At 35.3% G+C, this 14,378-nt stretch overlaps 1 protein-coding gene across 1 annotated transcript in view; it reads left to right on the plus strand.

The window, feature by feature from the left end:
- LOC136840600 (NBAS subunit of NRZ tethering complex-like) overlaps positions 1 to 14,378 on the plus strand; it is a 791,298-nt gene that overhangs the window by 162,652 nt on the left and 614,268 nt on the right. The window contains 2 exon segments of the mRNA XM_067107278.1: positions 10,013 to 10,105; positions 10,236 to 10,456. Coding sequence (XP_066963379.1) covers positions 10,013 to 10,105; positions 10,236 to 10,456 — 314 coding nt within the window.

Here is a 14,378-nt window from a genome sequence, read left to right on the forward strand (position 1 = left end):
TGAAACACAACAACAACCAACAACAACAAAGGAGGGGGAGGGGGAGGCAATTTGCTAGCGAATTCTTGCTAATCATAATAGAATAAAAAATGCTAATTATGTAATTTATAATTTATACAACCAGCCTAATAAAAATTATGGCATTGATAAACTTAAAGAATTACATAACAGTGCTAAAGAACCTACATTAATAATAGAACAGGAAGTAAAGTAGAAGAATTTATGGATTCAGATGACATGTGATGTATAAATGACAACGAAGTCAGCGCATATTATTCAAAAACACATGGAACATTTTCCTCAGTAAACTTAACTCTATGTATCTCAAATATAGTAGACAGATTAGACTGGAATACAGTTGATGACTACCACAATAGTGATAATTTCTCAGTATTAATTTCATTATTACAAAATGATCCTGCAAAACATGTCACTCACTATAACATTTATAAAGCAGATTGGGAGTGATATGAAATGCACTAAGAATGTCCCAACATTTGAATATTTAAATGACCGTAATGAAACTAATAAATTTCTTGTTGATTTCATTAAAAATGCTGCTGATAAAGCAATACCAAAATCAAAACCTCATCCAACAAAACACAAAATTCCATGGTGGTCTGATAAGCTAACATAAGTAATAAAAACAAAACACTCAATAGGGAGACAACTAGATAATTTAAATAAAAAAATCAACAAAATAAATAAAACATTACTGATATGAGAAGGAACTTGACAAAAAATGACTATATTATTACAAGAAATTGATACATTAAAACCTATCTGCAACAAATTATCTGCAAAATTTAAAAAAGAAGTAATTCAAGGAAGAATCATTTCATGGAGGAAATGTGTTTGTCAGATCTCTCTAATAATATTCCCATACAAAAAATATGGGAAAAATTCAGGAAAATAAATGGTACCCATGTTAAACCACCTAGATATTCCATATTAAAAGATGGGAAAAGAATGCGTGATCCGAAAGAAATAAGTAATGTAATAGGAGAAAACTTAGCAAATGTAAGTAGTGGTAATAATTTAGATGAGCACTTCTGCACAAAGAAAAATAATATAGAATTAATAAAAATAAATTTTGAAATAATAGAAATATATATATTATACAGCAAACCCCCTTATTCACGGGGATGTGCACTACACCCCCCTCGAATAGCTAAAATCCGTCAATACTTAAAACCCCTCTAAAAATACTTAGAACTGCCTATTTTGATAGTTCAAACACAAAAAAAATCTCTAAAAAAGCTTATCCCTGAATACTTTAATAGTTTATCAGAAAAAGTGCATTTAGTCATGAAAATTGTATGAAAATACAGTAATTAGTGAGTATTTCTCAGTGAAAAATACTATGTATGGTCAAATTTTCCGCAAATAATGTGTATATATGTTCCACAGGGAAATCCGCGAATAGGTAAGTCCGCAAATCGTGAGGTGACAATATTTGTTTTGAAATGATCTACCACTAAGCACCTTTGGCAGAGCATACTTATTACAATTTTATAATCACTTATGGCTTTGATATTTATTTCCTGATGAATGGCGGAAAGCTATAATTAATCGTATCCCCAAACCTGGAAAGGATCCCAGTAATGTAAACAAACACATACCAATATCTTTAACAAGTTGTTTATGCAAATTACTAGAGAAAATGGTAAATGCTCGACTAACAAGGCACATTCGAGAAAATAAAATTTCGACTCTCACTCAGTTTGGGTTACAGTGTAACAGATCTACATTGGATTCTTTGTCCACCTTAGAAGACCACATATGAAGAGGTTTGAACAAAAACAAATTACTATAGCTGTCTTTTTTGACATTGAAAAGGTACATGATACTACATGGAGATATGCGGTATGAAAAACATTACATAAAAACAGCATTTGTAGACATTTACCCAGGTTTATTTAAAACTTTCTGACAAATTGCATTTTCAAGTGAGAATTGATGATGTATTGTCAAGGACCTCATCTGTAGGCTTTAAATTATCCATTCTTAAGACTCAAGCAGTCATGTTTTATATACAAATAAAAAGTGGAAGAAATGTGAAGATATAGACTTAAAAATCAGAGATATTTCCATACCAATTGGCCAAACAGCAAAATTTTTGGGATTAGTATTTGATACTCATCTAAATTGGAGAGTTCACATAACATACATGAAATCAAAATGTAAAAGAGCATTAAATACAATTAAAAAACTATTAGACACGACTTGGGGAGCCAGTAGACATACCCTTACTTTACTCTATAAAGCAATAGTGCTGTGTGTCATTGACTATGGAAGCGAAATGTATGGCTCAGCATCAGACGCAATGTTGAAAACATTAGACCCAGTTCACAATGAAGGCCTTAGAAAATGTTCAGGAGCCTTTAGATCATCACCAACCTCATCTTTACAAGGTGAGTGTGGTGAACTACCACTGTCTCTCCATAGAGAGTTTGTAACAGTGAAGAGTGCCTTGAGAATTCAGTTAAGTGATTCTCCAACCAAAAAATTATTTGAATTAAGAGATGTATTTATAAGCAATCACACACCACTTTTCCCTCTTAGAGCTAGAAGACTGTTTGAGTTGTTGAATATAAGTGTGTCAATAACAACTTTACCATTTTTTTAAAGCAATGATGCATCTGCTTTCTAAATACAAAGAAATTAATGCTAAATAACGAAAATCGTCGTGGCGGAACATCGTCGAAAATCGTCAAAAATCATAAGAAAACCTTACTTTTAAATTGAAAACGATGTTCATTATTAATGAGTTTTACATAAAAAAACCTTCAAATTATGATTATTCTGCCATTTTGGGGCCATATTTCTTCCGTCGGAGTTTCCGGAACATGCGTCGTAAGCCAGGAAATAATTTCTGATGAATATATTTGAAAAGCGTCAGTAAAAACCGCGTAAACCGGGAAGTGAGTTTCCTACATAGCTTAAAAATAGAAAAAAGTAGAAAGTGGGAAAATGAGAAAATAATGGGAGAACCAAAAACTTCACATTGAGGATGAGCTCTAATGAAGACAGTGTTATTGACAAGATCCAGGATAGTACTGTAATGTGTATGGGGGAGTTGGCATTGATCACTGCAGGATTCACACCTCTGTGGTGACAGGAAACTGCACTATGAGACACTTAGTACTTCTGTGGAGAGGAGTAGGTTAATGGCATGGAATGTGCTCCTGTCGTTGGAAGCACTAAACTGTCTGGTACCTCCTACAATGGCTGTCCATTTAGGGAATATCAGTTGACCTGGGGATGATTGGTGATAGCAGGGAGACCCATCAAAAACCAGGTGTTGCTTCTTCTTAGACCACAGTGCCAGACCAAACCTCCCCTTACTTGATTCTACATGAGGACTAGAACTTTATGAACGGAACTACACTATTAGTTTGTTTGGACAATCAGATGTTTTGGTCAAAGCTGGATTTTGGGATCTTGGAGGAAAATACAGTCTTTTGACTGCTTGTATAAATGAACAAAGTACAGGCTTTATCAAAGAAGATATCAGATAATACAATATTCCCCCTTCCTCATCATCTACGGAATTTCAGATGTGTCCAGCACCAAGTATTGGTGCTTACTGTTATTATTGTTTACAACATCATTTGGTCTGAGATGGCTGGATTCCCTTTCCAGGCGTTACTTTTTCCTGCAACATGATGGAATGATAAAGTTGACAGGCTAATCTGGAGGTAAAGATGTCACATGTATCTTGAAGAGTTTGTATTTTCAGACATAACCCATGTCAGTGTAGACTTAAAATTGGTCCAGCAGAATTGTGTTTGCTGACATAGTATCAGACAGCAGAAAGAGAATATTTTAATGACTACTTTTCCAGATTCTTGACTGTAAAAGTGCAGCTGGTTCTAGGTTATCCCTCCTCCACAATATTCTTCCCTGGCTGTATGGTCATGGGCCCCAGATTTGTACATTCTGGACTTGATCCCAGAGTCTGTACTGAACCATAGTGCTCGTGTTCTAAGGATTCAAGCTACTCCAGAAGACAGAATCAGAACCACTGAAATCTTGGTAGTGATTTGCTCATTTTAAACAGTAATTCCTCTGACAGTCAGTCACTCCCAGAGACATTAAGAGCAGACCCTCTACAAGCTCATTCTTGAGAGATAATGAAGACTACAGTAAATCAGTCAAAACCGATGCCATTTCTTTTCTCTCATCCTTATCAGGATCTTTGGATAAAGATCCCAGGATATCGTCACTTTATCAAGGGCCCAAGAAAACTGTTCTAAGTTACCTGTGATGAGGCAGGTTACCATGACCCCTGGTGGGCAGTCACAATCTTATCAAGGAAGTCACCTTGGCTCTGCTTTCGAGGAGATTCATTATGTAGATGCTTGACTCCCCCTTGTTGACCTATTGCTAAGTGGAAATTTCTGGACCATTTTTGTAGAGGGTTTTGACTCTAAGAAATGTAACATCACAGAAGGTGGTCTCAGTTGCAGTCTGGGCATTGCAAGCACCATCAAAATTAGAGGATGTTTCCTTGATTTTTGTCCTCCTTTTGCTGAAGCAAAACTCAGCATCATGACAGAAGTCAGGGACAGGATGGCTGGCAGTGGTACCAGTTGAGACTGTGAGAAGCATGTGGCCTTCTCTTCAGCTCTTTTCTTTCTAGGCTTGAAGAGACTGAAAAGGTTTTATTGTATTCTGGTGTGTTCCATGTATGCCTATCATAACTTCCTTAGAGACTGACGCCCTTGTGTGGACATTCATTCTGCAGTTATTTCTGCCTCCTATGTTGTTCTCTGCTGCAGGAAAAAGTTTGTTAGAGATAACCTTTGAGAATTCCCTGCAATTACAACTGGCAGGAATAGGATTTAGGTGCAAGTAGTGATTTCCTGTCTGGGAGAGTGCTGCAGTCAATTAAAATAACCGAGCCAGGAGAATTGTTTTGTTACTGGGAAGAGCCCCAATTCTGCAGTCTGCTTGATAATCAACATGTTTGCCAATGTAGTGTTGAGGAAAAGAGATGCAGTCTTGAATGAATTCTAAGGTTTTTACATCCTCAGACGTTAGACATCTAAAATTGTCGTTTCTTAGGGATTAGCTTGGTTTTTGAGTCCAAGATTCTGTGGCTATTTGTCTGAAAGTTACTCTTTCCAGTACTAAATGCCAAATGTAGTAAACAGCATCAGCACTATCCATGGGAGAGAAGAATTTAACAGGGAACACCTGGCATGAGATCCTGCAAGAATACCTTATTTATGAGAACACTCCCAAAGGGGCTGCTGCCACCCATTCAAGGCAGCAGGGCCAGTAAGTTTAGCAGCAGAACCCATTTTGCTTTGGCTCCATGATCTCGAGTTCTCCATCAGGAACTCATCTCTATAAAATTTGAAGGTTGTGGGCAAAATCAGGGGAAAAAACCTGAGTGGTCCTGGTAGTCAGGGAGGGTTATGATTGAGTCTCCTCTGGTGTTACAACCACAAGTTTTCCTGCCACACAGAACAAATTGTAATTAGTGCATAGGACTGGACAGAGGGGAAATCCAAGATGAAAAAATATGAGATAGAGGAGCTGATAGTTGGCTGTGTAGGGTTTTATTGCCAAATCTGTATTTTAGTAGTAGGTTGCAGACCTCCCATTGTCATTCTCAGCCCACTGAACCAGTGACTCAGGTAGACCCCTTTTAGGATGGACACAGTGGCTGCTTATCATCAGTTTCTTTAGAAAAGGAACATTTTAGCATCTACAGGTTTCAAGGGTGACTATTATAATGTACACTCTGGTGGACCCACATTCCAGTAAATGTCTCCGTTTCATTTGGTTAGGGAAGGTGTTCCAGTTCAAGGACGTAGCTTTGGACTGGCTACTGCCAGGCAAGTGTCTACCAAGGCCCATGTGCCAGTGATCTGCACAGGTATGAAGGCTGTTGCCATATGATGACATTTATAGTGACTTCTCATTCCTTATTGGGATGTGGGATTGCATAAAAATTGGGAAAAGTCAGACTCAGAACCAACTGTAAAGGCTACCTACTTAGGTATAGAGATATGTGCTCTGTAAGCCTTAGTTTGTCTGTTAGTAGACAGAATTCTGAGATTTCTGACTGTCTCTCAAGAGTTTTTCATGTGTTTGGAATCCCTTGCTAAGTTGTTGCCAACTGTATAAGGCCATATGTTTTCATTAGAAAAGCTAGTGTCTTGCTTGCAGCCAGCTGAAGTTGTGATCTCTTCAAATACAACTGAAGAGATCGTTGGCAGCTGTAGTGGAACTGGACAACCATCCAGTTGCTCTGTTGGAGGAAGTGCAAATAGATCTACTGTGGTGGAAGAGCACTCAGAACCTTAGAGTAGGAGTAGCTCTTGGTGTCTCATCTCCAATTGTATAATTTTGGTCTCTTCCACAGAAGGTTCAAGAGGTTACGTGTTTGACTTACACTTTAGAGGAAGTGGTTGACATAGCAGAATCTGTACATATACTACAATGAATTGAAGGCAGTATCTCTAGTCCTGAGAGCGTTCATGTCTTACAGTGTGACCATAGTAGTTTATCTAATAAATCAGGGGAGCACAAAGTTAGAAAGTGGTCTCCCTATCCAGAAATTTGTAAGGGACTCCGAAGGGAGACTTCTTCAGCAGACTTCTGGTTTTTTGTTCACCCTTGTCAGATCCAGGTGCTTTGAAGTTGAATGCTTTTATACATTCTATGGAAATTCTTGACAGTTTAGTTTTCAATAACTCAACATGACTGATGGATCCCCATTGACAGAATCAAGAATGGTATGTAGATCTACTGTTCCTACCAGGGAACTTGCTTAGGAAACTTCCTTGTTGAAGGACATTACTCTGCCAACCTCACTTTCTCAGATTCCATTAAAATCTAGAAATGCTGGATCTCCACTTTTGGTGGGTTTTTGAGCAACACTGTGGATGCCAAGGATATTTGATGAGGCTGCCAAAGCAATCCCTAGACTATGCAGATATTCTCCATTCTGTCGCATACCAGGCTAAGTGGATTGCCTTCTTTGGTTTGTGCAGTGAAAGAAGTATTGGTCCTGACACTGCCTTCTTTCCTTAGATAGCAGATTTCTTGTTTCTGCACCATCACAATGGCCTGCCACTGTCAGTTACAAAGGCTACAGATCTGCATTATCCAAATACAGCGTTTGAAGCCCAGCTATAGATCTGTCTTTATGGGCAAAATGAAGTCAGTTATGTGAAGATTTTGAGAAGGAATTCCCTAGACATAATATGAAGACTACCACATGGAATATCTGTTTGTTTCTACATAGTTTTACCAAGAATACATATGTGATTTTGAAAAAGGACTTTATTTTGGAAAGGCTGAAGACAGTTTTTCATTTTATATTTGCACCATTGTATAGAGTTAGTGAGCTAGATGCCTTGTATGGTCATGTAACCTCACAAAGTGAGCTACATGCTTTCTCCTGTAGAGTAACATCACACACACAGAGGGCTGGAGGTCTGTTGGCTTCTCTGTAGCTGCCTATTTCATTGCCATGATCCAAACATTAGGATTGGGAGACTTTTACTGCATCCTTCACCATATCTTCACTTTTGGCTCATTCCTAAAGCAGTGAGGTTCATCTTCTAGGCCAAGCCAGGGCTTTATGCCCAAACTTCCAGAGGACTAAGGATTCCAGAAAAACTTTTTCAAGGTTTTTCATGTCAGTGGGGAGAAACAGAAAGCCAGTAACTAGAAATACAGTCTTGAATTGGCTTAGGAAAGTTATTTAAGTGTATATGATAATGTGACTTGTGGTAATGTAGGATTTTTTATTGTCAGTAGGCATGAGATTAGATCTTTAGTGAAAGCTTTGATTTTAAACTAATGTTGCAGATTTTTATTTAAGGAAAGTGCCTCTTGAGTGGTTAGAACCTTTCTCCTTGGGATCTGTGGTAGTAGCATAGCAAAGAGTATGTTTTGAGAAGGGTTTTTGGCTAGTGGACCTTCCATACTTATCTCCTCAGTACTCCTTTCACTTTCCCATTATGGGATCCTAGACAATGTCATCATCCTTTATGTTACACATAATTAAGTTGTACCAATGTGGAAAGCTGTATGGTTTACTATGATACACTTTTCATCTGTCCCAGTTCCAGGCAGATCTACTGAGGAAGATAGTCAGTTAACAAGAGCATACTTTTACAAACCTTGTACTTTACTGTTACAAGGGTACATTCACTCAGTTCCTTTAGGCTAGGCTAGAGGTCTTTATTCTAGTAACATAAAGTGCAATACAGATCATTATTTCTGAGCTAGGGCTGGGGATCTGACAGCTCAATTCCTCCCTACCTAAATTGAAATTTGGGCACTAGTAAGTAAAAGGGTTTGTTGTGAAGCAAATGTAATTTCTTATAACATAATTGTTTTTGTCATATAAACCCCTTCTTTGAGCATAACTTTCCTCCTCTCACCATGTTCATGCTGTCAGAGGTGCAAACAACAAAAGGTATGAGATGTATGGACAACTGGGACCTTTGGATCTGCCCCTTGCATGTGTGGTGTGTGCATGTTAATGACTTCATTGTTCAAAAACTCATTGTTCAAAAGTTTTTTTGTTTGGAACTCTTTGTGACAAATGAATGACCATATGAATTAAAGGGTTTGTGTGAAAACATTAAGTGTAAATGTAAAAATAAAATTTTTATAAGCTAAAGGAGAAATATTGCCAAAGCATCAGTTTATTTTCATATACATATGATTGTGGAGTTATAGTCTCAGAATTGCATCATTATTTATAAAATACTGTATACCCTGAACTGTTTTGGTTATATGCTATAACCCTTCCCTTTCATATGTTTTGGAATTGTGTAAAAAATAAGCAGGCTTTTCATTTTTTTAAATGTTTTGTAGAGAATAATATGCAGTACATATGTAGTTTTTTAAAAATTGTCAGTACTTTGGAAGTTATTTGACTTTGAAATACTATGACATTTTTGCCCTTCTGAGTTAACTCAGGAGTCTTAGAAAAATGTGAAAAATAATAAAAATTATTGTATTAGTTAATTTTATTTTTGAATTATGGAATATTATAAAGATATTTTTATTATTTTATGCATGCAACATTTGAGAAGGAGAGTTTGGAATCTGGAGGTTGATTATTTACTGTTACTGTATTTTCATCTCATGAATGCATTATGTCTTCATAATTATGGCTACTACAGTTTCTTTGTCATTCATTTTGATTGTGGAGGGTAATGAGGTGAACAAAATAAGACTATTTAGGCAGATGTTGGTGGCATTTGTCACCTGAAACTCTTTCATATATGTAAACAAGAACCACTTCAATCTCCTGAGGAAATGCATGCTGAATGCTAGCTAATAGGAAAAGGATTGAAAAAAGGAATACATCAAATAATGAGTAAAATGAGGATAATAAAAATAAGTAGGGTTATTTTAGATTAATGAATATGTATTGTCATATTTATAAAAATGGTTCATGATTATGGTTCATGATTACAATATACTTGGAATAATAAAGGAAGGGGTTAATTATATATAATTCTCAAGGTTTGCAGTACATTTGGATTATTAACATTGCATAATAATGGCTGTGTGCAATGGGAAGATCAGTTTACAGCTAAGGAGGTTGCTGAGATGCTTTGAGTGGTTGCAATGTAGAATGAGTCTCAAAGTTTTAAGAGGGTTTGGGCACGTAATGGGGAGGGGGGGATTAGGAAAAGTTGATAAAAAAATTTGTAGATAAGGAAGTAGCATGGCAAAATCCAGTAGGAAGCCCAGAACTCCTGCTTATGATGTTATGTTGCATATTATCATTGTGGTGCTAGGCACATAATATGCTCTGAAAAACATTCTAATTGTAATTCTGCCATCTGTAAAATTTGTGAACTGTGGCTAAGGGAATCTATTTCCTTAGGTTTACAAATACAACTTGTAAATTTGCCCCATTACTAAAATGTATTTTAAAAAATTTTCCATATATTGGAGTGTAAATAATATTATTTTATATGATGCTGCTTAATCTTAATTGTAATTTTTAAAAAAATACTTGCAGATTGATTTCAAAAATCTAAACAGCGAACAGAAGAAAGTTATACGTGCCAGACAAAAGCTCCTTATGTATTTGGATCGTTTAGCAACCTATGAGGTGAGAGTAGAGAAGTTGCAAATAGAATTAATGAAATATTTATAATTGCTGGAATTTTATGATGAAGTAAGGTTTTTGCCTTGAAAGGCTTCAACTAAAAAAATTACTTATCTGTTGTTTTGTTTTTTAGGTTCTCCTTGGGGGTGCTCATGTTGCACCAGAGCACTATGATGCAACTTTCTTTGATAAGTTTCGAAGCCAATCTGCTGTTTCTGCAGCTGTAGAATTTGCCCGTGGTTATGACTGGCGTGGGGTAGATGCCATGTTTACATATCATGGGAATGAAACTCTTCCTCACCAGTTAGCCATTTTATCAAACTTCCCACCCACTATGGGCCCATTTGAATATAGGTAAAGAAATTGTTTTGTATAATTTGAGTAAAAAGTAGAATTTTATATAAAATTTTGGTATTTTAATTCTGTAACTACTTAGTCAGTAAATTTTAAGTGCTGAATGGCCTAAAATGCCCCAGTGCTTGGCTTGACAGCTAAGTTTCATAAAGTCAGTTGAATTGTGTAAACACCAAGTAAGTCATGACTATCTTTGGTGATAACTTAGGTTGGTAATGTTTTGGGCCACTCACTCTCAAAAGACTTTCAAGAACTCAGTCATCCCCCATATAATTTGTTTTCCATAGCCTGCCCTTTGCTTATGTTCAGACATTTTTTCAGTCCCCATCTTTGGCATTCAGACAGTCTGCACATTGAATTTTTGAGAGCAGAATATTAACCCTTAAACGCTGAGCCTCTATTTACAAAAACGTCTCCCGTGTGCCGGCGGCGTTCGGGAGTTAGCGCGAAGCGGAAAAAGTTTTTTCAAAAATCACAGCACGCTTAGTTTTTAAGATTAAGAGTTCATTTTGGCTCCTTTTTTTGTCATTGCCTGAAGTTTAGTATGCGACCATCAGAAATGAAAAAATATCATTATCATATATAAATATTGAAATATATGATAGCGCAAAAAAAAAATTTTCATATATAATTTTATACAAATCATGCTGTGAGCAAAACGGTTAAAGCTAACGGGTTATTTTTTTCTTTGTATTGTACACTAAATTACGATAATTTTGGTATATAACAAATTGTAAAACGATCAAAAGCAACACAGAAAATATTATCACAAAATGATGCATGAATTTGTAACGCGCGGACGTAAAAATTTTTTTTCAAAAATTCACCATAAATTGAAATATTGTGCTAGAGACTTCCCGTTTGTTGAAAAATGAAGCTAATTGATTGAATATTACTAGACTGTATGGGTTTTAGCTTACAGTTGCAGTTTTTGATCATTTCGATCGAGTTAAAGTTGACCGAAAGTAGAATGTTTTCTATTTATCGTGATTTATATGGAAATATTTCAAAACTGATAAAAGCTACAACCATGAGTTATTTTCTGTTGTATTGTACATGAAATTGTGCACATTTTCATATATAAAACTTTATGTAACGACTAATATAAAACGGTGCAAAACATTACGACAACGTGGCGAAAGAATTTCTGAGATGTTGGCCAAGTTACGTGTGGACGTAAGAAAAATGTTTTTTTAAAATTCACCATAAATCGAAATATTGTGCTAGAGACTTCCAATTTATTGCAAAATGAAGGTAAATGATTGAATATTACTAGAATGTAAGAGTTTTAGCTTACAATTGCGTTTTTTTACCATTTTGGTCGAGTTAAAGTTGACGAAGGTTGAAATTTTGGCAGTTATCGTGATTTATGTGAAAATATTTCAAAACTGATAAAATCTACAACCATGAGCTATTTTCTGTTGTATTCTACATGAAATTGCGCACATTTTCATATATAAAAATTTATGTAACGACTAATGTAAAACGATGCAAACATTACGACAAGCGTGACGAAAGAATTTCTGAGAAGTTGGCCGAGTTACAGCGCAGAGCGTAAGGAAAAAGTTATTTTTTCAGAAATTCACCATAAATCGAAATATTGTGCTAGAGACTTCCAGTTTGTTGCAAAATGAAGGTACATGATTGAATATTACTAGAATGTAAGAGTTTTAGATTATAATTGCGTTTTTACCATTTGGTCGAGTTAAAGTTGACCGAAGGTTGAAATTTTGGCAGTTATTGTGATTTATATGAAAATATTTCAAAACTGATAAAAGTTACAACCATGAGTTATTTTCTGTTGTATTCTACATGAAATTGCACACATTTCCATATATAAAACTTTATGTAACAACTAATATAAAACGGTGCAAACATTACGACAACGATTGAAAGAATTTCTGGCGCGGACGTAAGGAAAAAGTTTTTTCAAAAATTCACCATAAATCGAAATATTGTGCTAGAGACTTCCAATTTGTTGCAAAATGAAGGTAAATGATTGAATATTACTAGAATGTAAGAGTTTTAGCTTACAATTGCGTTTTTGACCATTTCAGTGGAGTCAAAGTTGACCGAAGGTTGAAATTTTGGCAGTTATCGTGGTTTATATGAAAATATTTCCAAACTGATAAAAGCTACAACCATGGGTTGTATGTTGCTGTATTTTACATGAAATTGCGCACGTTTTCATATATAAAACTTTATGTAACGGCTAATATAAAACAGTGCAAAACTTACAACAAAATGATAAAAGAATTTCTGAAATTTTTGGCGAGTTACCTTGCGAGGCGTAAGGAAAAAGTTTTTCTAAAAAATTCACCATAAATCGAAATATTGTGCTAGAGACTTCCAATTTGTTGCAAAATGAAGGCAAATGATTGAATATTACTAGAATGTAAGAGGTTTAGCTTACAATTGCGTTTTCGACCATTTCGTCGAAGTCAAAGTTGACCGAAGGTTGAAATTTTTGTAGTCGACGTAGCAGTACGTCGTCCACTTGGCACCCAACAGACAATTTTAGTCGACGTATGATACATCCAGTCGGTGTTTAAGGGTTAAGCAGAATTATTCCACACAATATAATAGGGCTAATGTTTGCTGACAGTATAATTTACTTGCTGGGGAACAGAAATGTAAATGCCTTAATTTTTTAGAGTCGATGGGTTGGTACTAATATTAAAATTTTATTATTAAAATGGAAAATTATTGTAACCCACCACTTTTCAGTTGCCAGGTATAAAAGGGAAATTGTGGGTTGTTGTTTATTGTACTACTATACAGAAAATCTACCAATTTTTTTCCTATGTTTATTTTTATTTTTAGCTTAGCAAAAAAGTAATAACTGTTCCTATCCATGTATTTAAGAGCATTACTTGATGGTACTAGGAATACAGACACGATATATAAATATTCTGATATTATATCAGACATTCTTAAGTAGTTGGACCAGACTACTCGGTTAATACATTCATTTCTCACAGGGCTTGCCTGAAGAATTTGTCTTTATTAATGATAAAGTTCAGATTTTATTGATTAATTTGCAGGTCCTTGAAAATTTTGCAGTTGGGTTAATTGTAATTGATGGATGATCTGACAAAATATCTTTTAACTTTTTGTTTTTAAAACTTGACATGTTTTGTCAATGGTATTTTGATGTTCACACAAGAAATACATTTAAGATGAAATAGCTCAGTGAAAAGGCAAGAGGTAGGGTAACTATTTTTCATAAAATAAATTAAGAACATTAACATAAGTTCCAGAAGTAACAAAAATATACAAGCCATTGATGATGCATGAATACCTGGACGCTGGACCAGATGGTAGTCTGAAGTTAATATTTACTGCATAGGCCACTGTCATTGCACCTTAAATCAAAAGGAAATCCTATCTAGATCTCAGTGGCAAATGTCCCTTGAACCCAATATGAAATTACTGAGGTCTGGCTAAGGACTAAATACCAGGTAGAGGAACATGAACAGGAGACTGTCAGCCTCAAATATCTTATGAAGTGTCTCTGCTTTGTATGAAGGGTTTGTTAGAATTTTTATAATTAGGGAAGGGTAACTGATATAGTAGTTAAAAAGATTACAGATTTTAAATGGTCAAGTAAAGATGAGGTTTTTATTTCTTTTACCTATTTTTTTAAGCTGATTATAATTTTTCAAAGTAAATCTGATAGTTGCTTACCATAATATGTGGGTTTAGATAATATTTCACATTAGGTGATCTGAAAATTCAGAGATCTCTTGCTCATATATTCTGTGTATCATATGTTACTTGATGCTCTGTGAATAAGAAATAAAATGTGTTAGACTAATAAATAGTCTAACCAGATCTCTTGGTTGGAATATGTTAGAAAGAAATTATAGAACATAATGAATGTAAAGTATAAGATAACGAATTGAGAGTGACCTTTCATTCA

This window comes from Macrobrachium rosenbergii, chromosome 8 (assembly GCF_040412425.1).
Source record: "Macrobrachium rosenbergii isolate ZJJX-2024 chromosome 8, ASM4041242v1, whole genome shotgun sequence".
NCBI lineage: Eukaryota > Metazoa > Arthropoda > Malacostraca > Decapoda > Palaemonidae > Macrobrachium > Macrobrachium rosenbergii.